The 27,961-nt window shown below is 46.3% G+C and overlaps 1 protein-coding gene across 3 annotated transcripts in view; it reads right to left on the bottom strand.

The window, feature by feature from the left end:
- Positions 1 to 283: 283 nt before the first annotated feature.
- LOC146191514 (uncharacterized) overlaps positions 284 to 27,961 on the bottom strand; it is a 107,618-nt gene continuing 79,940 nt past the window's right edge. For all 3 annotated transcript variants that reach the window (XM_084602022.1, XM_084602024.1, XM_084602023.1), the window contains 10 exons: positions 17,490 to 17,740; positions 13,873 to 13,954; positions 13,548 to 13,652; positions 12,843 to 12,898; positions 12,286 to 12,391; positions 8,669 to 8,841; positions 7,437 to 7,560; positions 6,334 to 6,427; positions 4,953 to 5,083; positions 284 to 1,937 (listed from right to left, as the gene is read on the bottom strand). In XM_084602022.1, coding sequence (XP_084458148.1) covers positions 1,480 to 1,937; positions 4,953 to 5,083; positions 6,334 to 6,427; positions 7,437 to 7,560; positions 8,669 to 8,841; positions 12,286 to 12,391; positions 12,843 to 12,898; positions 13,548 to 13,652; positions 13,873 to 13,954; positions 17,490 to 17,740 — 1,580 coding nt within the window. In that variant the 3' untranslated portion in view covers positions 284 to 1,479. The remainder of the gene's footprint in view (positions 1,938 to 4,952; positions 5,084 to 6,333; positions 6,428 to 7,436; positions 7,561 to 8,668; positions 8,842 to 12,285; positions 12,392 to 12,842; positions 12,899 to 13,547; positions 13,653 to 13,872; positions 13,955 to 17,489; positions 17,741 to 27,961) is intronic.

The raw sequence follows: 27,961 nt of genomic DNA, 5'->3' as shown, positions 1-27,961 counted from the left end.
AAATCGTGACCAAGCATGCGACAATTCACGCGGTCTTACAGTGGGAGAGCGCATGCGCGGCGGCTCCATCATGCGGCAGTGGAACCACCGTGGTGAGTGACGTAGCTAGACTCACGTTTGAGCCAATGCATCTCCAGAGTGGCTGAAGGTGACTGAAGGTCAAAGCGACTAAGTCAGCAAAACTCTCGAAACATGGCATAGTAAGGCTTTCCCTTTAAAAACAGCCCCAATCACCCACCAATAAAATATAGCATCCCACCAGAGAAGAACTCGACAAGACAAATGTGGTCTGAGGTTTTATTTTGCTGATGTGCAAAACAGTGGAACAGTGCATGCTTTTGTAAATATAGCTGCACATAACTAGGGGAGGAAAATGGAGCTAAGGAGCATTCAATATATTTATATATATATATAAACTTGCAGTTATACACTTAAGCTCTGACCTTTTTTCCCCAAGTCCACACAATAGATTAAAATAAACGTCAAAATGTTGCAGTAAATAACTCTTGCAAAGCACAGCTTGCAACAGTGCTTCCTCCGAAGTATGCGCCAAGCATTCAACATCAGCTATCACAGCCTCAACATACCAGCAGCATTATTTTCACATGAGGAACTCAAATAACACTAGTAAAAATGACAACTCAAATAAGCAGCCTAAAAAAAATCATGGGTGCACTCATTAAATGTATAAAGAATGTCGATCTGTTCAAAGAATCTCCAACGCTGCTTATAACAGAAAAAAAAAAAAGGCTCTCAATATATGAATAAAACATTTATCACAAGGATATAAAAAATATAACACACATGCACCTCTACTTTTTGTTTAAAGAAAAAGCGTCTGAAGAGATGGATATCTATAAAGCAGCAACCTGAGAAAGCCGCTTTAAAATGGCGTATATTCTTTTCTGGCAGCCCTTTTCAAACCCTATGCTGGCAACTCAGTCGGAACAAAATGGTCCCACAAAATTTTTCTCCACGTCACGCATGAAAGCTAGAAAAAAAAAAAAAAGTGCGCACACACACACACACACACGCATGCACTCAGAGAACTTGCAGTAAAAAAAATGCAACATCCACACACTTCACTAATAAACAATAACACAGCACGTAAAGTGGGTAAGCCGAGACATCAGTTTGACTAGGAGCCCATGGCCATGGCGTTCGTGGATGGAGCAGACAAAGAGCAATGCACAGATAAGCGGAGAGGGTCGCAAAGCAATATGAGCCTCCTGACAGAGGCCTGTAAGTAGTCCTAAGTATGTCCGCACCTAGTCTGGCCCTCTGTCAGCTTCAGCCTCACTTTCTGATGGTGTCTTCATCCGGGGCCATAGCCTCCCCCGCTGAACAACGTGGAGACTTGTTTGGTACAGTGAGGCTGGTTGTTGCGGAGACTCTCGAGCACGACATTCGCGAACCCCTTGGGCTAGGCAGCTGCGAAGCAGACACACTCAGGCCTGAACAACCCCCTGTAACACCTTGTCAGGAGGAGCCCGCACGAGGGGCGTTTTGGTTTGCAGCATCTTGTTGTTGCAGGAGGTCACCATCCTCCTTGACCCAAGTGAGTCGCAGAAGGTCGTCCTGAGAGCACGGTGCGGTGCTCTCAAACGCTGATGAGTCCTCTGTGCACCCATCGCCACTGTCTGCTATGAAGGATGCGAACAGCTGCCGCACACAGGCGTCCTGAGGCGGCGATGTCTCGGACATGCTGCGACGCATTCTGGGCTGGAAACCCTCTGTGGAACCCCGTGGCAGCGAGTGGGAGCTCTGGTTGCTGCTCCGGTGCGACCCGTGTGCTCCACCCAGCAGCCTGCCATTGCCAGCACGGGGAGATGACCGATGCTCAGTCGCGTGCCAGGACTGTGACATGGCCGTTGGGTCAGCCACCGAGTATCGCTTGTGGGGGCTGTTGCGGGACCTCAGCTGCTGGCTAGTGGCGTCTGGCATTTGCACAAAAGAAAGAAAGACAGAGTAAACGAAGGCAGGACAAGAACAAAATATTGTACTTATTTATGCAATGACTGCACTTTTTTTTTTATTTACCGCGAAAAATGTCCAGTACTGCCAATGATCATCAGAAACACCTCGTAAAAAATGGTCGTTTCGCTGGCTGATGAGTGGCAGGTAAGCCTCCATTGCTGCAGGCAGGCGCGAAGCTCACAAGAGTGATACTGATACAGTAAAAGCTCGTTAATTTGACATCGACGGGACCGTGAAAAATTGTCAAATTAATAATCGAATGAAAAAAAAAAAAATGAAATGAGCCCCTGGATGACATACCTTTATTCAGTAAAGAAGTTAGTTATCACCATCTGTTTTTTCGGGTGAATTTGACCGGCGACAATAGCGCTAATCGCTGTCAGATGCTCCGTGGCATGCATACCATCGGTAATCTGTTCGCAGAATTCTTCCAGAACGGACAGCGCTTCTACAACTTCTTTAACTGTGCGCTCCGACGGCGGGGGCAGCTGTTCACAATCATCTTCTGATGAATCGTCGTTGCCTCATGTCGTCCTCAGTCAGCTGTCCGGCAACTGCGACGCCATCATCGATGGTGATGTAATCAGCAAGCCGCCGTCCGCAGTCTTTTCCTTTTAGCATTGAAGCTCTCACTGTCGAACGCCTCCAAGATGCTCTTTTCATTTTTGACATACGTGGCCAAGGTTGTCCTCTTCACTCCATACTTGTTCATCACGTCTTGGCGTGAAACATCGTCCTTGATCGCCTTCAATATTTGCACTTTTGTGGCCAGGTCCTTCGCTTCATACTTCGGCCACTTTGCTGGTGTCGCCATAGCAGCAGCACTCAGCGTCAAGATGCGCAGGCACAGCACTCTATACGCACACGCAGCACAGTAAACACGTAGGCGAAGCGTGACCGTAGATGCAAAAAGCACGTGGCGACGACACACGCTGAGGCGAAGCTCGACGACTCCACTGCGTGAAGGTAGGGCTAGGAAAGAACAAACTTCCGGCTGACCTCGCTCCCCTCGAGTCATTCTGCTGATGGCGATGACAGTGCGGATGGCGTACGCTGCCTTTTTTTTTTTTCAGCTTCACACTAGCGCCGCTCTTGGCCGTATTTTTTTTTTTACCCTTTCCGCAGTGAAATGCGAAATGGCGCGCGAGCTACATCGAATTAACCGACGCACGGCAATATTTGGTCGAATTAACGAGAATTTTGCCCCATAGACTCCTGTGTATAATTGGAGGGGCCTCGCGTGCACGTCGAATTAACCGATTTGCCAAATTAACGGGGGTCAAATTAACGAGCTTTCACTACTAGCCGGCCTGTTATCAGAAATGAGGCGATCGTGCTATTTCATTCTTTCCGTAACACTCATGTGAGAGGTGCTCAGTCAATTTCGCAACATGCACTTGAAATTTGAGAAGTGCTATTTCAACGATCTCTCACAGTGGCAATCTTAACCGTACGCAGTCCAAGAGGTCCGAGACCTGCAGTGCCCGTCTGATGCCATAGCCACACATGGGCATTGGTTAGGACCACGCCAACAGTAATAGCTAGCCGTATTTCCGAATTAATGAGCATATAGTTGCAAGTCTCAGAGGCCACGTGGAACAGAAAGCATCGCCATGGCCACCAACCCTTGCCCTCAGATGCTGCTGGAAGCCGTCCACTGCATCATGATCCCGGTTTGGCTTTACGTGCTCTTTGGTGGTTTTACCTGCCTTTACCTTCTCTACCCAATTTGGAGGTGCACAACCTCATATCTATGCCGCCCCATCACAGGGGCATTTCTTTGGCCTTGTCCTGGACACCAGTCTGCCCAGACGTAGTGGCGTATAGTTCGAGTTATCTGTGGAGGAACAGACTTGCATTTAAATTAACGGGCTTCTTTATAATACACAGACTTCTATGAAGCTTGGCCAGACCAAGTAGTGCAATTCAAATTATCCAAAAATTACAATTATCGAGGTTCGAATTAATGCGCTTTTACTATAGCGTTCACAGCGGCACGCAACAAGGACTGTCTGAAGTGGCTCACTTCCCATGCTTGGCAGTGCTGAAAAACTTAAGCTTAAAGCTGAAGTTTAAGAATAGCAGTGCTCTGAGCGGTGTTCATGCATGCTTGATGCTGTGTGCTTCCATATGCTGTTATGTGTTGGAAGTGCTTTAATTTAAGTTGTGAACGAGAGCGCAACTCCAACTGAAAGGCTTCATGTTGTATCAAGCCTGACTGTGCCTTTCACATGCTCTTTTTCCTCACCTTTTTTAAATAAGATAGTTATCCCTCATTATATCATACATCAATGCATGTTTCCCAGGTCTAGGGCTTACTTCTGTGCACTGCAGTTTCACAAAAACAGACATATAAGCATGCCAGAAAGAGAAAAGCTACAGTTGGCTAAAGGAAAATGTTTGGTATGATCATGTGCTACCAGCTAATCTTTAGTGTACATAGTTCCATGTACATGGGGCTCAATTTACATAAAAATTATTATGAAACAAGGCATGATTGTATCGGAGGTTATAAAACAGTTTTCTTACAACCATAAAATATCTGTCTTCAAAAAATTATTAGTTTAATGTATACGAACAAAGAGTGCATATGTAGTGCCTATGCATCAAAATGTCATCAAATCTCAAATTAATAACTATTTAAAGTAAATGAACATCCCTAATTATACAAGACTGTATTAGTTTCATTCTTGTATGTGCCTCTGTGTGTACGTGCCCCAGTTTAGCAAACCACGTAACTTATATGGGTCTGTTTTTGGGAAAAAGCGGTTTCAAAATTTTCACCAAATAGAAGGCAATAACTGCGTTAAAGAGCTCATTAAAACTGAAGAAAAAAAAAGCAATATAATAAGGAGCAAGAGCTACTTACATGAATTTGCCTGTGATGTGAGGGAAAGAAACAATGAAACGCTAGCTCTCGCGGTAAAAAATGTATCCTGCTCGCTGCAATCGAGTGGGACGCACACGCTGCTTACCGCGCATGGGAGAGCTGAAACTCTCGCGCAGCTTGTACTTCAGCTCCTCGTTGTGCATATCCAGTCGAGAAAGCTGGCGGTTCTGTTTCTCCGAAGTCTCCCGGAGTTTGGCATTCTCCACAGACAGTTGACTGGAAATGACAAAAAAGACAGGTAAATGATGATGTGGCTTGCTTGCGTCAAGTGACTGGCCAATGCATGCATAACTGCATTGATGTAATAGTAGCACCATTATAAGCCGAATGCACACGTGCAGTATAAAATGATCTTGAACAGGTTCGATCGACATTGTTGGTGATGCTTTTTATTACAATGTATGGCATCATATGCAATGAAGTCAGGACCTCCCTGGATAGCTGCTGAGAAAAAAAAAAATTGGCTCAGGCTTAACCCTGCTAGATAAACCTAGTTAGGTGAAGTGAAAGCGTGGACTGCGCTAAAGTCTGCTTAAGAGCGGAAATGGAGAAAATCACTTTACAGGACTGTTTTCACTAACTGCATGGTCACTGTCATTGCTGCTACCATTATCACCCTCACTGCCACTATCATCCCAATCAGCAACTAAATGCTTCATCACTGCCATTGCTGGTATCACCATTAACATCATTGACTGCATCGTCATTGTCGTTGCTACTATCATTCTTACGCTGGGAAAGGACAATTACAATCTTTTTCCTGGGGCCCGGCATGGAGCAGAGCTTTGCCTGCTCGGCTGGGGATTGGTTGGTTCTATTCTTGGTGGAGGGAGATTTTTTTATTTTTTTTATAGCCAAACTTTATCCTCTGGCTTCTTGAAAGTCAAATGTCGCTGACCTTGGCCCAAGCTGGCATAGTAGAGCTTTCACTTAAATCTACACATGTATGCGGCAATTCACTGTGCTCAGTTCTCTGCAGCCATTTCGTCTCATTTATTTGGGCCCATTTGCAAGAAAATTGGAGGAAGCCAAGCCAGTCATAATGGACCTCACAAACAAGTTCTCAATGACCGGGCACTCAAACAGTGCGCGTCGCAATCTGTGTGAGCAACCTTTCTTTTGGCCCAAATCGCGCAGTGCCTTGCCGTTTGTACTAGATCTTAAATGAGGAAGCAGCTGGCCTACAGTCTGCATTCCATCGACAGCCCTTTTCTTGGCACAGATCATGCACTAAATGCGTCGCGCCTTTAGCAACTGCATAGCTCTATTCATTTTCGGCTCTTCAAAACGTCTCAACCAATTCTGTTACCAAAAGCAGCACACTGACAGAAGTCCACTGTCCACATACTGCATTGTTGGTTATTACAACTTCAGTTCGCAACCAGAGTGTGAGCAGATAGAGGTGAGCCAAATTTAAGAGGACTTGAACAAGTCATGTCATCAGTGTGTTGGCTGTGAGCCCTTACCTCTGTAGCTTGGATTTCTCGTTGAGAAGTTCCTGAAGGTCTTCGATACGAGCTTCCATCTTCTCCATTTTCACTCTACACCGATGCAGCTCTTCTTCCTGGGTAGACAAGATTTGTTTTCACAGTTGAGAAGTGACTACGGCCAATTCAGGGTAGAACGAGGGGCAGGAGATGGCTGTACGATATCAAAGAAAATGAGGAGCCTTAGTCCGCAAGCCAAGGAAGACTAGTCTTCTTGTCGAAAACAGTGACTTGCGGACTGAGGATCCTTCGACCCTTGTCCTCTTTTTCTCTTTTTTTTTTTTTATACAGCCATATCGGTAAGAATTACCGTCGTCCGAAAATATAACCCAAAGAGAAAAATTTCACTTTCTCTTGCAAAATGTTTGTCAATTTGCTAGCAATGTATATGCAACTGCAAATGTAGCTGAACCAAACACACACTGACACGAGCTCTGCTATTTAAATCTCACAAATGCTGCGCTGCTTAGTTGTACAACTAAGCAGCGCAACATTTGTGAGATGTTCCAACTAGCCCAGTCTCAAGCACTTCTTAGCCATTTAAATACCAGACACCAAAACAAAAATCCATGCAAAGCATACATTGCAGGCACAGTACTCAAAATTCATTGTATTCTCTTGGCCGATCTGCCTCTTGTACCTTTCAGTAGGGTTATGCTGCATGCCATAATTAAAACTGCCCTTTAATTAGAACAAAAAAAAAAAAGAAAAAAACTATTCATGGCTTTTTTTTTTCCTGCAGAAGTTTGAAGAATACACAAATGTAGAACTGAAATACAAAATTTCAGCTTCTAATGCTTCCTAAAAACCCACGAAAAGTCCCTTTTCAGCGAACATCGTGTCTAAAATTCTGTTCTGAATGGCACATCAATGGCTGAAGACAGCGAGCGCCAAGTGCCTGTCAATGACCGCACGTTACGGTTGGTCCACACAGCCAAGGCTAACTACAATGAGACTGCAGCCACAGGAAACATTCGAAGAGCCCCTCAACATGTTCAGGAAAATTGGTTGCTGTGCGCAGATGCCCAAACAGGGACATACGCAGTCCATGTGAACTCATTATCATAGTAGCTATTAGTTACTTGCCTTTCGCTCCACATCCAGTGTCCTGCGCTGCAGGGTCTGTATCTGGCTAGCACGCATCTCAAGGACCACGTTAAGGCTTTCCACTTCCTTCTCGAGGTCAGCATTTTTCTTGGAAAGCCACTGAAAGAGAACAGCATCAAAGCCTTGTAGTTTTGCACATGATTTCAATTTAAGTGACTGGCAGAAAGGAACTGTTTGGAGAAGAGGGCACTTAACATTCTCTGGAGACGCCTCCGGTAAGGTGGACTACCATCGTGACAACTCCAGACAGTTGCAACGCTTATTACTGAACTGCGAGTGATCCAATTTTAAATCGCTCAAAGCTGGTACAAGAACGGCTATCTGGGCTTGTTATAGTATAGATTCTTTAGAAGAAAAGCAGTGCAGGCAGAGAGAATAGAAAGATGAGGTGCTCAACACAGAAAAAGAAGAGTGCACAGGTGGAACCGAAGAAATTATGGACGACAGCACGGTTAGCCCCGGCAATATGTGTTACGGGTACCAAAAACAGCTTTTGCTCATAGTAGCACCATTATAAGTATAGTGTTAGCGTCAGCTGTACAAAAATAAACGCCATAATGATGCTGTGCCACAGGCACGAAATGTATTATTATTATTATTATTATTATTATTATGTGCTCCAGGAGTCTACCGTATATTAGCCACGAGAGCAGACGGCATGGCACTACCATCCCTTCAGACCATATTTTCTTTAACGATTTAAAATACATTTCTATCCATCTAAAAAGTGTTCTGCCCTTGTTACTGGTACCGCGATATAGTGATATTTACCAGAGTACAACAATGTGTTTACATTTGTTTCCAACAATACTCAGTTCCTAAAGACACACTGTCTTGCAGAGAACAGGCAGACAACAGAGACAGACAAAAATGTTTTTGGAGTGTCACCAAGTTCACAACCCTTGAAAGTCAGAGAGAAGTGCGTGAAAGGGATCCTCAATTCTTTTAGCAACGAAGAACGCAAATGGTCTTGAACGAACGCTTGTTTCTCGGTTCCTATCTCTTCTCGATTAATATCCATGCAAAACAGAGCATGCAAGCCCATTGCCCTGGAAGAAAATGCTTAACTTAATGTTGTCTGCCTGTACTCTGAAGCGGTCTCCTTATAAGTCGTAAACAAAGCATGCAGAGAAAAAGGCAGAGGTTGATTACTTTGAGGACCTACGATAAATGGAATAAGAACCTCAATATGAGAGGCAGTGAGCACCTGTATTTTGGCGTCGGTGTCGAGTAGGACCGATTCCTGGAACTCCTTGGCCTGCTGCTGCAGTGCCTTGTACTGCTGCTGCAAGGCCTCGTGCTTGTCTTCCAGCTCCTTTTGGCGCGTCTGGTGATCCTCATTGATGGAGTCTAGTTGGAGGGAGTACTCCTCATTGATGGCTGCAATACAACATTCGAATTGAGCCCACACTAATACCCAAGGCATCATCTGTCCATATCATCAATTAAGAGGGAAAAGCAAATATGAAGGCGCGTCACTACAGGCAACACGCAGTGGACCAGGATACTTTAGACAATGGCTAAACTCTGGGACTGTGAAAATATAATAAATAATATAAATAATAATAATAATAATGATAATAATAATAATAATAATAATAATAATAATAATAATAATAATAATAATAATAATAATAACTTAAAAATTTAGAGAAAGTGGCAGAGGTTCAATCCTACTTAAACTTGGTTATAACGAGCGAAAGCACCTGCTGCGGTAGCCCACTGGTTAAGGCGTTCGGTTGTTGAAACTGAGTAGATGGGTTCAAACCCACACGGACATGCAAACCTTGAGACAATTTTTCTTTGTACACAACTGTGTACACGCAAACTTGCTGCCTCTACCGAGAGCATGCTGCATCTAACAGCAATTTCTTTGCTGCAGGTGAAGTTCGCCTCCATCTCACAAATAAGATATTTTATGCAACATAGTGAATACAGTACAAAATATATGGTGAAACAGTGAGCAGGGTAGCATTCGTCAGACATATTTGTGCCAACATATTTTGTCACTGGAAGTAGCCTCTCTTTTTTCTGCAGTTTAATAGCGTCATGTGCGTCTTCAAAATAGAAGTTATTTTCATAACCTTTTAGGCATTTACTTGCGGCATTTACACATTGCTGTTTACATCAATCCGTCTTTTTTCACAAAATGTGGCACCCTCTAGGAGTGGGAGAAAATTCATCTGCTACCGATAGAAAATGGCCTTGGGAGACACAGCCGGCTGCGAAATGGCGATGTGTGTTCGATCAGCTCAGGCTGCGCCGCCAAGAACTGCACATGCGCAGCTGGGTTCGTTTTTCAACCAGGGGAGAGGTGAGCATGCGCAGAGCAGCCTTGTGAAAGGGGCGGATTATGAACGGTACTCTGTATAAATTTTCCACACTCCTTAAAAAAAACTGACATGTTTTGCCGTACATAAGACTTGCTTTTTTTTTTTTCATTTTTACAAAACTTTTGCTATATGTCTCATTCAACAGTGAGACGTCTCATGCATTCTTTTTCCTTCGTTCTGCGCAGCGTTCCTAGGTGAGCTTTATCAAAAAACATAGGCGGTAACCACTTCTGCGATAACAAGACCTATGGTCATCTCACAGACCCCAAGAATTAGTAATATGAAATGCCACAAGACGGTGACATCCGCACTCCTCGCCTGCCCACACTACCAAGACAAGACGCATTAACTCTCTTTTCCAGTTGCCACTTGCAGCTTTGTTTGGTGGCTACTACAATCGCGTTTTCCCACTTACTACGTCTACTGCGTGCGGTGAGCGCGAGTGAAGCTCCGGGAAGCAGGATCACTTGTCCCGAAGTCGGGTGTCTGCCGTGTATTTCAATGAAAAGTTTAAAGTTTCGCCTTTTCTTTTATATAGCGTGCAGCATTTTACTCATGCAATATCTGCTGTTGTGACAAAGGAATAAGCAAGCTGAACGAGAGAAATTTAAGCAACGTTAGGGGTAACCTGAATTACAAAGAAATCGAAAAAAAGGCAGGCAGGCTGCACTCTGCAACAGTGAAAGGATATTTGTAACATAATACAGGCTACCCTCTTGTCTTTTAAGTGTAGAAGAGTGCTAAGGCAATGACCATGTATGTCTAATTAAATTCATCTTAAAGCCGAATTTTTGTGCAAAAAGCAAAAGGCGGCTGATGACAAATATGTGAACATCCAACCTTTCGAAAGCCCCAGTGCCGAGAGTCATTGCATTGATGATTGATGACGATGCTCATTTCCTTGCAATCATTTACCTGCCAAATGCATGCTTTAACCTTGACTATCGCACCGTTACGCTTGTACAGTTGGACATGAATGCCAAGAAACATCGGTCAATTTTTCTTGGAAACATACATCGGAACCTATACTGATGTGGCATAATGCATTAATTTTGACACCTGCCACAGTGCAGGTCTAATGGCTTGTTCTTATGGGCCTGTTCTTAACCAATAACTGAAGTCTCTGCACATAGGCAGTTCTACACTTTCTCCCTTTTAAAACATGGCTCTTATGGATTAATCTTGGTTTGGTTTATAATGTGTAACATTCCAAAGTGACTGAGGCAATGAGGGATGCCATACTAGCAGCCTCCAGGAATTCTGACCACCTGGGTTTCTTTAACGTGCACTGGCACTGCATAATACACGAGCACCGGTTTTCGCCTCCACCAAAAAAATGACCACCACAGCCGGGATTTAATCCACCTCACTGAGCCACCACGGTACAGCTATTTATCAGGCTACAATAATTCAATAACCTCATAACCAACAAATAGGAAAGGCCATTCTGAAGGTCAAAACGAACTCTAAAGATTCATTACATTTATTACTTTAGCTGAAAGAGGTGGTAAAGAACTTAACTATAGTCATATGTTTTCAAATGCAGCCAAACATCGTACAGGTGTTCATCAGATAAATTTGCTGCGATGCAGATTGTTTTCAGCATTTTTTTTCCAGACCCATTCGATAATTAGAACTTTTGGTAAAGTCAGGCATTTTTTCTCTTCTGGTCCTTTTAAGGCCAAATTTATCAGGGTTTACTGTATTCAGGAGCAATAAGACAGCACCACCCGATTTCATGTGGGTCCTCCCCGCTGAAAAATAATAATCTGTAATCTGTATACAGAATCATGCGTAAAATTGATACTACTGGTTTTTTTTTTCAGCTTGGTTTGGTTTATGGGGTTTAACTTCCCAAAGAAACTCAGGCTACGAGATATGTCGTAGTGGAGGGCTCCAGAAATTTCAGCCACCTGCGGTTCTTTAACGTTCGCCGACATCACACAGCATGCGGGCGCTCTGCATTGAAAAGTGGCCGTCGCGGCCGGGATTAGATCCCGCGTCCTTGGGCGTAGCGGTCGAGCGCTCGAGCGCCCTAGTCGAGGGTGCAAAATGTGTGGTGCAATTCGAGATCAATTTTATTTGCAAATAGCATGTGAATTCCGATATAAACAAGACCATTGTTTGTTATAATACTTTAATTTTGTTTCCTCTTTCACAGATCAGGTATTCTATATTCGATTCGATATTCAAAGGCATTTTTTTCCCCAAAGACGTATTTCATTCATATTTGAAAATTCCAATATTTGCGCACACACCCCTAGTGTTTTCAGTTAAGCGTGGTTCTGTTTATCAGGTCAAAGCTGGAAAATGTGCCAGTGTTAGGAGGCCACACTTAAAAAAATCCTTATCAAAGTACGATTAAAGATAGGATGCTCAATAAAAGTATGAAATGAGATTACAAAGTCAATATAGATAACAATGCTTCCACTGCCCTGTCGCACTAATAGAGCCCATATGTAAACTAGGCCGAGTACAAAAGGCTGCTCACCATCTATTTTCTCTCTGTGCCTCTGCTTGATCGAGTCCAAGGTTTCCTCATGGCTCTTCCGGTCATTCTCTATTATGCTCGTATAGAACTGCTTCATCTCCTCAAGCTGTCGGGATATGAAACGAAAAATTTTATTGCAGCTTAAAAGTTCAACACACTCACACGCATGTTCAAAAATGCTCGCATTACATCACTTTATGACTGTTTCTTTTCAAAGGACATTGTAATGTATTAGCGATCGACTTTCGTGACCTAGAGATAGTGCCCCAAGCATTAACGTTGCAAAGGACTAATCCTGTAGGCTGCGTAGGCTGAATCTTGCTGGCTTTAAATTTCACAACAAACTTTCATGAAGTCATGAAACACACTGGCTAAGACATCTTTTTAGTGCCAGATGTCAATGTACTTAAAAAGCTGGCTACCATGACTTCAAACCATTGCAACATTCAGCCACAGTAAGAAGCCGTGAGACACATTCAGTGAAAAAATAGAAAGAGAAGCCATTCAGCATGACAGAATAATTTGTAAAGCACTCAAGATGGAAGGAGGATGCTTGCCTTTCGGGTATGTGAATCCAAATAACCTGCCAGCTCATTTTTGTGAGCAGCTTCCACTAGAAGTAAAAAAAAAAAGAAGCATGTTTAGCCATCCCATGGAACATGTTGATGAGTAAGTACAGTAAAATACTGTTGTTAAATTTCATTTGTTCCTAGCAATGCAGTGTAGTATTATGCAAGAAAACACATCGTCCATATCACTCCAATTCTGGAAAAGTGACTCAAGAATAATGCACATACAGATTTAAAAACGCTTCCATTTATATAAAGTCAGCCTTAATTGGCACAATGCCTGAAGAGCTGTTTAAAGTTTGTAGACTCTATCTGCATTTGCACAGTTCTTGGCATAAAAAAAGGATTTGTGGCGTGTCTGGTATGGCAACTGTCAAATGTTAAGAGAGCCAAAATCTTTTCGCTGTCACCATCATTGATCTTGAACGCTTTGCATTAATGTCACGGGCCCCCAGGCTCAGGCCACTTGTATGCTAATTTTCAATTAGTCAATAAAAATATCATACCAGTGGAATTAACCAAATTATGAACATAATCTCCAGTAAGCTGCACTATTCGAGAGTGTATTAGCCAGAATCAAAACGGATTTTCTACGAAACATTTCTTGGGCATAAAAGCCACAGAATTGTTAAGAACTGGGAAGATATCAGCACAGTTCTAATGTATAATTCACTGTACACAGCCGCAACTTACGCTCTTCAATCTTTTTGTTGTGTTTTGCTTCAAGCTCCGTCTTCAGAGCTTCGATTTCTTTTTCTTGGATCTGCTTGAGTTCTTCTATGTTGTTCTTGTATTCCTCTAAAAGTTCCACAAAACAAAACAAAGATGTTAAAAATGTATGCGTGCACCAGCTCGAAGCTAGCTGCTACCATCCTAAGCAAAACATCTATTATTGCAAGTAATCAGGAACACATGCACTGTTGAAAAATTTAATGCTCGTTACAAAATATCAAGCGTGCCTTGGCAAACACAGAAGTGTGAGGGCAAAAAGGCAGGCCTGTCACGTCCTATTACCTACCTATTGCAATTCGAGCCCTTTCGATCTCTTCTTGGGACTTCCGCAACTCTTCTGACAATCTTGGGATTTGGAATGAATTGTTCTGTTCAAAGAAAAAGAAAATCAAGTGCATTAATTCTACAAGCACCACTTTATAATGTGTACATTCATCTTTGAACAACACACTGAATCTTTTTGCCGATGCAATATGTTGCTCGCATCACACTTATTTGAACATACAGGGGAGCAGCTACGAATATGCATAAACAGCTTATGTTCGGAGCCACCTCAATTCTCTCAAGCTTTTGCTTCTCAAGTTTCTAATGCTCAAAGTTTCTATTCCTGCAATTTGTGAGCATGAGTTATTCATTTGCACCATACATGAATTACCATGAGCCCGCTTCCCAAAGGCGTTGTTGTGCTTACATCAATTTTGCCTTGATTTATCATACACTGGAAACATCTCGCTTATGAAACTTACTGAACTCATTAAATAAAAATTTTTTTCCCATGGGTTTGGTGTGATAACAAGCTTCTTTTAATACTGCTTGGTTGTATCAACAGTGCACTGTGTCGCACTAGTTCCACTAGGTGAATCAGCCTGAACAAAGGGCAGCAGGCAATGAAAACACCACCAAGGGGCTCATGATAAGTTCCATTTTGCATGATACTAGAGCTGCGGCACATGTTCAATTAAACCATTTAAGAATTTGAAAAGCTCCATGTGAAAAACAAAAAAAACAAAAAACATTCTTTTCATTTCCTTTGTTTTATATTTCCACACCATTCTGGACAGCCTCATAAGGCAGAACCTGCTAGAGTCCAGAACAAGGCGGGCAGTGAGGGGGTGTCTTTCATTTGACATTTCTCTACATTTAGCCCGTACACCCAGGACATATATTACCAGGTTTCAGGGAAGCCTACCACTCATTTTTAAAAATGAGCTCTTTTTCATGTGAACAGATGAATCTTGCGGGATAGTAACATCAGCAATGGCGGATGTAAGAAATTAGATTAATAATGTGAACTCTTCCGCTAGTTTGCTAAATTCTGATAGTTAACTTTTCAACTATCACAGATATGTGCCTAGTAGCAAGAGGTTTATGGTTAGCCATTAGCAATAGCAGTAGCAGTCTTAAAAAATCCCTAAAACGCTGTTATCCTTTGTGTTGCAGCTGAACCGATTCTGGTCACTTCTGGCACCCTGCGCCCACGGAGCGCACTCGGTGACGTCCATCAAAATGCACCACACTGTGGTGTACGTGCCACATGATTTTCTGTGCCACGTCTCAGCTGGAGCTATGAGGAGTGGTGAACACTGGCCCTGGACCAAAGAAGGTCACTAAACCCCCTCAAACTTCTGACAAAGGTCACGCGTGCGCCACAGAGAGACATTTTTTTTTTGACAGACGCTGCTAGGGTGCCTCGATCCAGAGCACCGCCGTACAGCGGCATTGCATCGAAACACTCTAGGCACTCCTGGGCGCGCTTCGGCAATGCGCGGTATTCAAACCTGCCTTTTTAAGATATGATGCCCTCTGAGGATAGGTGAAAACTAGTCTGCTACAGGCATAGAGTTAAAACTTGAAAACAACTCGGCCCACTTCCGCTTCTGCAAAGAGGACATGAACCATCTGTTGCATATGCCTGTCATGAAGAAGCTCCAGCTGCGTCAATCGCGGAAGCCATCAACTGCGCATGCGCAGCTGGGCTGGCGGTTCCTTTTCAATCATAGAGTTTCTTACTCTTACCTAGAGGAGAAGCTGGTGCCGCCAGCTATGGGAGTTTGCATGCAGATTTCCGATGACCAGTTCAGCCACCATGGTCGCTTTAAGCATCATAGGCCAAAGAGCTACTAGATGTAGAACTATAACATTTGGACAAAAATATAATAGAAAAATAAACGTTCCACAATAAAAAATGTCCCATTATTTAATACTGTGACAATAAACTAAAACCGAGAAAAACAGCATGGAGATGCAAAATTTGTTCAAAATAAGCGATGGCTCTCTCTTCTACTGGCTAGCATTCAGCAGCACGGAAACCAATATTTAGCACCTAATAAGCATGCCTTAAGAAGAAAAAAATGTTTTAAAAATATATATGGTTGCTCTGTAACTGTGAGAAACTTCACGAAATATCAGGAAATGGGTTTATTGCCGTCCGTTTTTGCATTTTCGCTACTATGTCTTTAGCAATCTACGTTCGTGCCTTGAGATGATGACAAGGACGGGATAACACCCGAGTAAGGCTACTCTGTGTTCCCGAAAAAAACTGTCCTGCACCAAGTACCATGCTGGCCCAGGATGCTTAGCGTGTCCATGATAGCTGAAGTGCAGAACCCCCAGCTTTCCCTTTTAGAAAGAAGTTCTTGTTTTCAACCAAGGGTGGAGCGCGCATGCGCAGAGCGGCCGGGTGGAAAAGGCAGATTGTGCCAGAACTGACCAAAATCAGTAGAGTCGCGCAGCACGAAGAGTAATAGTGTTTTATAAATTCTGAAGACTGATATAGATAATACAATTACTATTGTCTAGCTACAAGTTTCACACTGCTGTTAGCAGCGTATCCATAATAGTTAATAAGTTAGGCATTAGAAATTCAATTAAATAACTACAGAGTTCACCTTATCCACGCTTCTTGATGACCACCAAACACTGCTATTACTATGCCGCGAAAGCCTGCTTTAAAAATTACTGTAAAGTTCCGAGCAAGCGTCCCCACCCCTGCAAAGTATCCCTCACCTTAACGCAGTTCCGGAAAAGCGCCCCCAACACCCCCATCTACCCTCTTATCGCCCATCATGCCCAAGCAACACTGACCAGCCCCATCCAGTTCAACAAACCAATAGAGTCTCAACTAAAAAATATTGAATTAGAGGGGTTCAACGCTGGTGAACCGAATGTGGAGCAAAAGCTTTGGCTGCGGGCGAGCGAGCGTTGCATCGAACACAACCAGCGTTCAACGCATCAACGTCCATGGGCGTTCTAGGCAGAATCCACTTTTATGCCACTTTCCTGATCTACTCCGTCAGCTCCCCCCGGCGGCCCGCGCAAGCGCAGTGCGGAAACTATCCTTCTCTCCGCGCCGGAACGCGCATCTGCTAGGATGCCGCTAGGTGGTATTGCCACTACGCTCCTCCTCTGTAGCGAGCGCAGCGGCGAAACACGCGGCGCACCTGTGGCAAAAATCGGTCTTGGCGCATGCGCACTGCCGCTCTGCGCGAAGGGTAGAGTAGTGTAGATTTCGCTACAAAAACAGCACCCTGACAGTGCCGACTTGCCCAGATGCGCATATGCCCAAAGCCCTAAGGCCGACGGAGGGTGTCGGTTGACTACAGTGAGCCAGACATCCAATGTCCGCTGTCTAGGCGGGAGGTAGTGCGGAGATAAAATATAAGGCGCTAATGCCGAGAGAAAAGGGTGGCGGCGCTGCGACCCCTCTGTCGTCATTATACTGAATTTCGGTGGCATTACGGTCGAAATAGACCCCCCCCCCCCACACACACACACACACACACTTTGCCTCTGATTTCGACTTGCGCGAGGTAGGTGGAAGGGGTCGCTTGCTCGGAATTTTATGGTAGTGGCGGGTTTCCATGAAACACCTGACCATGCATGCTCACAATGCTACCATAGTACCTGTGCGTTGAGATGCTGGATGACGACGCCAAAGGAGGCGAAACCGGCAGATGCATGCTTGAGCTGCAGCTTGAGCATGTTGAGCTCCTTGGTACGCGACTCGCAGAGTGCACCCAGTCTTTGGATTTCTTTGGTAAATTCGGCCTTGGTCTGGGCCTGGACTCTCGATTCTCCAATCCTGTTGGGCGGACCCGAACCAGCGCCCGGGGAACTCAGCCGCGCCGCTGCCCCCGTCGTGCCCTTCTTGACATCTGCGTGGGTCAGAGGAGGTTTACATATAAAAAAGATTAGCAAAAAAATAATAAAAATGGCAAGTTATAAACTCCAATAAGTTACTGAGAACAGTTTTGTGCTGGATTTGCAGTCATAAATATGCAGGGTGTTTAAACGAAAGCTTTCAATAATTCCTAAAATGGGGAGTTAAGTGTGGCAAACAAATGTTTTCAGAAGCATACTCTCTGCCACGGCGGACACAATTTACAATATGAGAGCCATTTTCTGTAGGTATCCAAATAACTAAAATTCACTTCAAAGCCAAGGAGAAGACAATATCATCTCAGCTTTTGAAACCCAGACAAAGTCATTCTACAAATCTCTGCAGCATGAAGAAACCCGGCGCTTATTTTTTTCTCCACAAAACTGAAAGTGAGTGCGAAGGCATGCAAAAATCTCGGAGTAGATGCAATGTCCGTTGATCACGCCATGAAGAGTCCTTTAATGTAAGCACTGAAAGTCTCTACCTGTGCGCTAGCCAAATTTGAATTACATGTGCGTTATTCTTCGCACATCATACACGTTCTCTTGCTTAGTCGCATGGTGCGAGATTGCGCGGCCATCATTTTTTAGAGTGACGAATTAAAGGAAACAGATTATCATGTTACGTCGAAGCAGACAAGAAACAATTTGGCACTGTAGTCATTGCAACACGTCATAAGCAGAAGTTGTGTTTGCACCCAGCTAGTCTCAAATTCAGTTTCGTTATCGATGGCGCATTGGTTAAGATGCCCACCAACTACTGTGTCGAAGTACACGGGTTCGAACCCGACTGCCGGCGGCTGCGTTTCGATGGAGGCTAAACGGGAAGGCGCCCGAGTACTGTGCGATGTCAGTGCACGTTAAAGGTCCCCAGGTGATCAAAGATACTCCGCAGCCCTACACTACAGCACCTCTTTCTCCTTCCGTTTTCACTTCCACCTTCTTCCCTTTCCCCACAACGCGGTTCAGGTGTCCGCGGAAAAAGTGTAACAGATACTCTGCCTGTCTTTTCCTGCAAACCAATTATTATTGTAATTATCGCAAGAACAAAAAATGACGCGCTTCATCTTGCAGCCGAGCATCACACACTTCTTTTTTTAATTTAAAGGGGAGGGGAGTAGAGGATTAAAAGCTAATCAGTTCCTCCTAGACAGAACGATTTTAAAGCGAAGCCCTTGCCTCATGTGTGGCGTGAGAAGGAAGTGTCGCAGAAAGAGCGACCAGGAAAAAGATATACACCACGTGAATTCGTATCAAAATTCTTACGCAACAGTTGTTTGTGTAGCGTTCATGGTGGAGTCATATATGCCACTTTGCTTCCTTTTTAGCCTCCATCTGCCAGTCTAGTATTGGCCTCGAGATCGAGCAGAGTCGCCACCTTGCGGCTCAGCGGCAAAACCTGCTCAGTGTGGATGCGTTTTCGCGTCGCGTGCCAGCCCGCAGTGATTTACGCGCACGTGCGGCGTGTACAGGAGTGTTTTTGTTTGTTTCGCGGTTCCTGTGAGCTTTTCCTTACCAATATGCCTCTTGCAAAATAAATATGAACAGTCCCCACGCTTCATTAAAAAAACAAAAAACAAAAAAAAAACATACTGGTTTGTATCGAACATGTCATGCATGGATAATGACATCATCCATCGCAGTCTTCGGCGCTTGAGATCCTTTGACATACAATGTCTCAAACGGAGTGGTACTGTCGTTACCGCCGTGTCAAAGCAAAACAGATCGCTGCTGTCAATAAAAGTTAATGCAAACGCTCAGAAATCGCATATTCCCGTTTCTGTTTGGAATACCGCAGCTACTGAAACATATGCCACCGCAGACTGCTTCATATAGCAGAATGCAGTTTGAACAGACCACTCTATGCCTGCTATGCCTTCTGTATTCACGATAGAGTTGTGCGAGTACTTTTTTTTTTTTTTTTTTTTGCTTTTAAACCTCTGTTGCGCTCGACTGCTGGTTTCGAGAACGGGGGATTCAATCACAAGCGTTTCGAAAGGCGCTCCTCTGCTGTGGGATTTGACTGCACAATAAACAATCCCACGTGGTAAATGTGGTGTTAATAATGAAAAAAAAAAAAAAAAAAAACAAAAAAAAACGGCACCAAAACCAGCCTCTGCAATCATCCGTCATAGCCGATGCCGCTTTCATGCGTTAAACCCGGGCCAATATGCATTTCTTTTCTTTTTTTTTTTTTGTTGAAGGTTTCTGTGCATCCGTAAAAGTTTTAGTGAGTACATTTTGCTTTAGAGAAATGCTCGAATGTTTGAGAAACATATTCCCTGCACCTAATTGTTACCCTAAATATTACATAATACACATAGATTAATGTACTTTACTGGTAGCCTATTATAATCATTATAATCCCTTTTCGTCCAAGTGCTGTCCTCCGAGCAAACTCGTCGTTTCTGACAAGGGGAGTAAAACAGCTTCATGCGGGCTAAAATATCAGTGTTTAGTTCGGGAATAAATACATCTTTATAGTCGCATGATAAGATGGCCGCCATTTCTTTCGGAATAGTTTTATATCCGGCATCTGTTTTGGAAGCAACCCTAATATTTTACTTCGCATAAGATTTAGTCACTGCTAAATAATTAGTGATAAAGAAATTTTCAGCCTGTAAAATTGCTTCCCAGAATATGACAGTGCCCATGCGCAGTTTATAACGATGTCTTCGCGGCGAGTAATTCGTAGCTTATATTGCACTTTAACGTTACTGAAAATTAATCGCTGATTATTGTAAATTCTGTCAAGTGTGTAAAAGTTCTCTCACACGGTGATATTTATTCGCATTGCAAAACAAAATAATTACACTACTAATTTACCGTTATATCTTAACATCACACACATCAGAAATCCCTTATACTTTCCTCGGTTTCATGAAATCATTTACAGTTAGTGGCGCATGCAGTAATACACTATCACGTTCTATGACAGTGGCCGCAGAAAGCATCTCGGCAAATTTAATCCACTCAGCGCTGTACACGTGAACAATCAGCTTTCCTGTGCGGCGGGGTTTCCTGTATAGTGTCAGCGTGATCTCATTTTTGGGGAATACTTGTGCGTGGTTGTTTGGGCCAGAGTTGATGTACACTCAGCCTAAAGTAACGTGCCATGCAGTGCGCTGTCAGTGCTACATTTAACCTGCTTAATCATCGAGCCAAGTACGATATAATGAACCAGGCTTTCTCGATTCAATCTAAAGTATTGCAGGTATCTGAGTGGGCTTGACACTTTATTCGCCGGTCTCACTGGCATGAGACACGCACAAACTGTTTAAAAGTCGATAAGAAAAACAAAGCTGCCATTAGGCAGGCCCAAGCATTAGGCGCGTGAGCGCGGTACAGCTCAAGAAACGTGCAAAGTAAATCTGGAAGTCTGGTGGTTGCGTGCTTTGTTTTCCTAAACTCCGCTCTTCTTCTGCTGCATTGGCGAAATTCTTGCATTTTGTTTCTGCAATATTGCAGAAATACTGCAGAAGACACGTTTTCATCGCCAACAAACCCGCCGTAAACTCGGAAGCAGACCTACGCAGCGTGCGTTTATGCGAGCGCCGCCGGCTGCCGATCCACACTACCGGAGTGGCGGTGGCGCCACCTCTAGGTCGATCTCGCGGCGAATACAACAAGATGCTAGAAAGACAGTTACTGCTAACGGTTGGTTGGTTTGGTTGGTTTGTGGGGTTTAACGTCCCAGAGCGACCCAGGCTATGAGAGACGCCGTAGTGGAGGACTCCGGAAATTTCGACCACCTGTGGTTCTTTAACGTGCACTGACATCGCACAGCACACGGGCACCTTGCTTTTCGTCTCCATCGAAAAGCGGCCGCCGAGACCGGGATTTGATCCCGCGTCCTTGGGAACAGTACTCGAGCGCCGTAACCACTGCGCCACCCCGGCGGGGCAAACTGCTAACGCTTAGGCTGCTTCCACAGCGAGGTAAATCGCCTTGAAGCATCTGCCCCACCTAATAAACATTGCCTCCACATGGCAGAAGGAACAGGCGTGACCGCCGAAACGTGGTGCCGCCTGTACAGTGCGGTCCCAAGGTGAACGTGAGACTGCGCGGTCACCCACTGCATTTGCCGTGGCCGCACATCGAAGCGAAGTGGCAAATTTGTTTATATTCGACAACCTCAAGCGCCGAGGCATTACCGGGGGAGGGTGCAACAAAAGAAAAAGCCCACAAATGCGAAAACCTAAATCTGCGAGAATACAATAGTCAGACACATGAAGCACAACTTCCAAGTTGTGCTTACAACTTACAACTCTGCTTCGATGGTCGTGTCGTGTTCAATGCACCAGCTGACACTTTTGAAGGCGATTCGAAGTCGATCCCTCTGAGCTAAGCCTTCATCGCTTGTTGCTTAATATTTGTGCCTGTTGTACCTGTTAACAAATACGTCGGTGCTCATCCGACGCCTTTCGTTACTTTTGTACCGCTTCCGGCTATGACCAGCGGCCACAACCCCAGCGGCTATGACCAGCAACGTCGACTCCTTACAGTCCAAAAAGCGCAATAACCGCAGGTGCTGGCCACCGATATAAAGCGGATAACCAACACCTCTCGATGCGGGGAAGGGAAGACAATACGGCAGAAGCACACAGTATATAACCGTGCTCGTAATTATGTACATATGGCACAACTTCGTCAAGCATTTTAAAAGCAAGTGTCCCGACTCCTCACCGACGCACACAGCAAGCGCGGCCGCAGAATCGACTCGACAAGATTTGTAGCCGCTAATCGCTGTCCCTTCCCTGAGGAAGTTTCTCGGCTGCCCCACGAATGGTAGACAGTGCGTGTGAAAGTCTCATGTCCACTAACCAACGATCGACTGCCCACCTTGTAAAAAAAAATGTAAGCGGACCGGAGCGTCTTCGACCCTGCCTGTTCTGATTTGGACCGAATTTAACTATTTTTTTTCTCTCCAGGAGTTCTCTCAGGAATTGACATTTTGGTGTGCGTGTGCGTGTGTGTGTGTGTAAGGGGGGGGGGGGTATGCTGAAGAGAGAAGGGACAGTCATTGTTGGTGGTCACCAGTGTAGAAAAAAAAAAGCATCATTACGAATTAAGGGGACGCCTAACGAAAAACACAGAGGTGCGATGGGAAACCATTATATCTCGCTGTCCCCAAGGCGCAAAATACGCGCCTTGGGGACGCGCCTTGGGGCTTGCAACACGCGCAGGCGTGTTGCAAGCAGAGAAACAGGGCGCGCCAACAGCTTATAATACAGCCTTGGGCGAAAGCTCGCGCGGGCGTCGCGCGTCTTCGAGGCGGCAAGCGCGAGCGGGGAGCACGACGTCGTGCCCGCGCGGACTTCGCGCACTTCTATTCCAGTCACGTCCGGCGGCGGCCGACCGTGCAAGAGCTGCCCCTCCCTCGAGGATCGCGGCCATGCGGTCTGCAACAATCGCCAGGGGAAGCGCCGCTGGTGCCACGCCGGATGTCCCGCGGACGTCTCCTGGCGAAATTGGTTCGCGAAGGGAGCGGTAGAGAAAGCGGGGCCACCGGCGATGCCGCGCAGAAGGAGCGGCGCTGCAACGATGAGAAAAATGGCTAACGACTCTCTTCTTCGGGGTGGAAGGACGGCGCACTCAGTAGGAAACGAACATATAAAAAAAGCGAGCACCCAACATTCGACTCGTGGGACTAGCACTTTCGCTCGCGCATTCTTTCGGAAGTGCGCACCTGCCGCGAGCATCAGGGGAACGAACGGAACAAAAGCAAGCCCATAAAAGGATTCCCCCCCCCCCCCCCCCAAAAAAAAAAAAATTAAAAAATAAAAGAAAAAATAAACAGAACGACTACTCACACTGTGGCACTCGAACGTTCTGGAAAAAAAAAAGAAGAAAACGACTACTTTGATGGGAATAGCGAACAAGCTCACGACGCTGTCACGAGCGATTGCCCGCGCAGAAGGATATGATTGCGTCGTGCCGGCAGAATTACCGAGTGCCGGTCATGACGTAGGTATGTCAGCGTATGTTTGAGAACAAATAACGATCGTGCTGGGAAAAGAAACAGGAGGCTGCTTGGAGCATTCTGGCGCACATCAAGCAGACAATGAACGAAGGCTAGCCATGAGAGGACCACACCTGGCTGCCACGATAGGCCCATCGTTCACGGTAGCTGCACAAACCGCAGCACACTCGCTCGACGGATGGACGAAAAAAAAAAAAAGTGCTTTTAAACTTACCTAAGAGGAGAGGTCAGTAGTTGGCGCCGAAATTATCAAAGGTGGGTAATGATCGCCAAGTCGAACGAAAAGGGGGAGGGGGAGATTTGATGGGGATGATACACCCGTTGTGATGCCGGTGATCAATGCTATGTGTCCCTCCTTGTGCTTTCGAAAGCGCTGCACTTGCCAAGTTTCAGTGGTTACGGTGATGCGTTTCCGTTGTGAAAAGGTTAGCGCGGGGCGCAAGGTCTCGACTCGTGCGGCAAGGTGGCACCTAGTGCCAGCCTGCTCTCCCTGCACGTGCACGGTCGGATGCACAGACGCTCGATGGTCACAACTACAACAAGTCACAACAGTTGCGTTCCAGTTACAAGACTATTCACACCTTGGAAAAAAAAAAAAAAGAAAAGAGAAATAACAGACACAGTATATGATCTCTAGCGGGTAGATAGCAGTCAGGTGACAGCGAGGCCGAGCCGCGAACAATCGGGCTGACAACGACGCTGCACGCATGCAACCGCACGGACCAAAAAAAAAAACGGCGGAACCTGAGCCGACGACAAACGAGCCGGCGGCCGGTAACTCACGCAGCCGAAGAGTCGCGAGACAATGAACGCGCCGACGACAAAAGGATCGAGCAGCAGCAAGCAGCATGGGGGGGAGACCTCTTCCGCTCGCTCTAAGACCGCCAAGGATGGGGGAGCACGCGTACACACAGTAAAAGAGCGTGACCTTGGTTGAGACGTGCCTCCGAGTGCGGGTCACACAGCGAGAAGAAGCGAGATGGATGTTCACGCGACCGTGAGATGAGCGCGAGCATACACATACACACACACACACACACACACACACACACACACACACACACACACACACACACACAAACCGCGACTTGCGAGAAGTCAGCGACCTCACGAGGTTGAAGGAGAGGCGAGCCGGCACCGTACAGCGGAGGGGACACCTCCCGCTACAAGTCAAGCGTGGAAGAGGCTACGCCAGCCCCGTCCCACACACACAGCGAGAGGTGCCGCGGACTCCCAATGGGCCGCGCCGTGTCACACGGCGCGCAGACCTCACGCACCAATTCTCTGGCCGATGTTTAATTCATCGCGTCGCGCGGCCCGAGCACGCACCCGTCGCTGATACGCGGAAAAGTCGAACTTCCTGCGGCAGCTTCCGTTACGAAAGGCCGCGACTCCTCTTTTTAAACTCTCGGCGGCGGCCCTACTTGCTTGAAGGCGCAATTTCGCGAACGCCCTAACCAGTATGTCACGACAAAAGCTAAACTTTATTTGCGTTGGAGTCGGCCGTCGGTCTTCTGGCGGCTGCGAACGATTGCGAACGTCCCGCTTGTGATTCGAGGAATCACAAGCGGGACGTCGCGGCTCGAGGCGGGACTGACCGCAGCGTACGCGGGATGACGAGGCGGGTCAACGTGAATGCAGCTATACTGGACCTCCTCGTCGATTTTCCGTGCGTCGGCCGAAAATCGCCAGTCACGATGGTACGCTGACTTCAGAATGACGCCGGTAAACGAACCTCAGGAGCCTACATGTTTCACCGCGGGCGCCGCGGCGAAACATGTAGGCTCCCTAAACGGACCGGTCACTGGCCGACGCCAACGGAGAATCGCGACGACAAACCCACCACACAGCAACAACGCGAGGAGAACGGGGGAAACGGAGCGCGAATACCTCCAAGCACCAGAGACCGAGTTGGCTGACCAGCTGTCCGCCGGCGTCCTCGTCCTAGTAAAGCAGCTTCAAACGTCAGCGGTAGGCGAGTGCTCTGGGCGTATAGAGAAGAGGGCACGTCCTATTCGTACCTTACAATAACAGTATTTAGTGAAACGCAAGAGGGGGGGGGGGGGGGGGGGGTAGATCAGGGAAAACGGGCCTCCGCGAGTGGCCCGCTTGTCTGAGAGCGCGGAGCAGCCGTTTCGGCAGAGCACGCGTCAATCAGGTCGAGTTTTTCTTGGCACCGCCGTCGGCACTCGATTACAAAGCGAAGCCCAAACAAGAGAACACCGCTGGGCCGGCCCTACGGCGGCGCCGAAAGCAAAGCAGGTCAAACCGCGCCCCACAAGAGCAGCAGCCGCTGCGGAGCGATCCGGCCCACGCCTGCGGCGCCTGCCCCGCTCAACACCAGACGGAACCGGGTAATTTTGATCGAGCAAGCGCTCAGCACGGTAGCGAACTCTTCGTTGATCGCCCGCTCACGAAATCGGCGCAACTCCGTGCACGTACCGAGGCTTCAACGCTGCCCGATAATAAGTATTAAGCTTGCCTCGAGAAACATCCCACCGGCCATACAGAAATTTCAGCACCTAATCACACGCACGCAACTATACGCGAACAAAAATGAACTGTATTTACCTTGGGAAAGGAAAAGGAAATGCCCGTATGCGATATATATACATATACCGCGCATCCCCATCGCAAGCTTTGCAAAAACTTGAAAAGGCTATCTCCGATCGCAGCTCACATGGAGACTGCTCACGTGAGCGTAAGCGGCTACAGAGGCCGTCCCCTCGGCTCCGCACCGCTAGCGTCGCGCGCGACGCAAAGAACTTAGCAGTGCAAAAGAACGGCGTAACGTGCTCAAACCTAACCAAAAACTTTAAAGCATCTACCAAGATCGAGGAAAAAAAAAAAAAAAAAAAAAATGTCGGAACAGAGCGGACTCACTTGAAACTAGGAATGTCTCGCAAGGAAGCGAGCACGGACATCGTATATATCGCCGGAGCCGCCGTACATTGCATACTTTAAATCTTTTTTTCGCATGTCCTACTCGGTTTAACTGCGTTCAAACACTACCGTTTATTATTTTTTTTTTTTCGGCGATCACGTAACTGGCTAAAAGGCGCAATCAAGGACGGGACGGTCGGCACAGTAGTGATCCCACGGTCAGCGTCTCAAAACCTTCTTTCAGATTGCGTTTGCCCCATCTCTTCCTGCGAATCGCAACAACTGCGGTAAGCCGCTTTAGTTTCACAAGTCCTCAGGAACCAAAAGGGCAGTGCGATCGAGATTTAATCTCAGTCCCCTCTGTGCACATATCTTTAGACGCCGCAGTGCGATACTCCGTATTCCCCCCTTAAAAGAAAGGCCTGAAGATGACGGTCAGAGCGAGCCACATTTTTCAAATATTGTTGTAACAATACTAAACTGGGCCGTAATGGAGGACTGCGGATATTTCCGACCACTTGGGGGTTTTTAAACAAGCACCGACATCGCACAGTGCACGAGCGCATGGAAGCGAAACACGGCCGCCGCAACAGGATTCGAACGCGGTTTTTCCCCATTTCGAGCTCCGTGACCACTGAGCCAACGCGGCGGGGCCGTGCCGAGATCTGCTGGCCTATGAACAGCAGGCCGGATAATGGACAGAACTCGGGCGGACACCCGTTATATGGCTGGCAGGCAGGGGAACGAGTCCTCGATTAATGTACTACGCCCACAATCACCCGAGGAGTACACCGCAACCCGTCTACAGTCTTAGGGTGGCTGGACAAGGCACCCTAACACAGTCCGAGCTGCAGCGCCCGCTGGTGAAACAAAACAGGGTGGTTCCACTCAGACAGGCATGAATTGAGACTCCACGCGGAAACAATAGACTGGAAGAAGAGCATGAAATGGATTCCGCCGCGTTTCGGAGCGTGACGAACCAAGCTTGAAGCCGTACGAACATACAGAACGTAGAGACGCCGGCGGCGGGCACAGATGATGCCTGCACAAAAGGAGGTCTTCGGCGGCAAGTCCCACTCGAGGCCACGAACTGCGGATAGGGAGGGAGCAACGAATCCGGAGGCTACGCACTCGGAGCTCTTGTGGACGGATGTGCACACTCGAAGGGCAGTTAAATGAAACGCAAGCAGGTTTTTATGGGTCACCACTCATCGCTTCAGCTGGGTCAAGAACGACAACTTGCCGCGCAGCATGGTAGACATGCAAGGACGAGATAACGAAACCAGACCTATCGGTTAAGACGCAAAGTAAACGAGGGGTTCCTCTAAGACTGCGCCTGCCTGTATGAGTA

This window comes from Amblyomma maculatum, chromosome 4, assembly GCF_055883805.1.
Source record: "Amblyomma maculatum isolate TAMU_Amacu chromosome 4, ASM5588380v1, whole genome shotgun sequence".
NCBI classification, from domain to species: domain Eukaryota; kingdom Metazoa; phylum Arthropoda; class Arachnida; order Ixodida; family Ixodidae; genus Amblyomma; species Amblyomma maculatum.
Note: the sequence above shows the minus strand (reverse complement) of the source record. Positions and strands in the feature narration are given on the sequence as shown.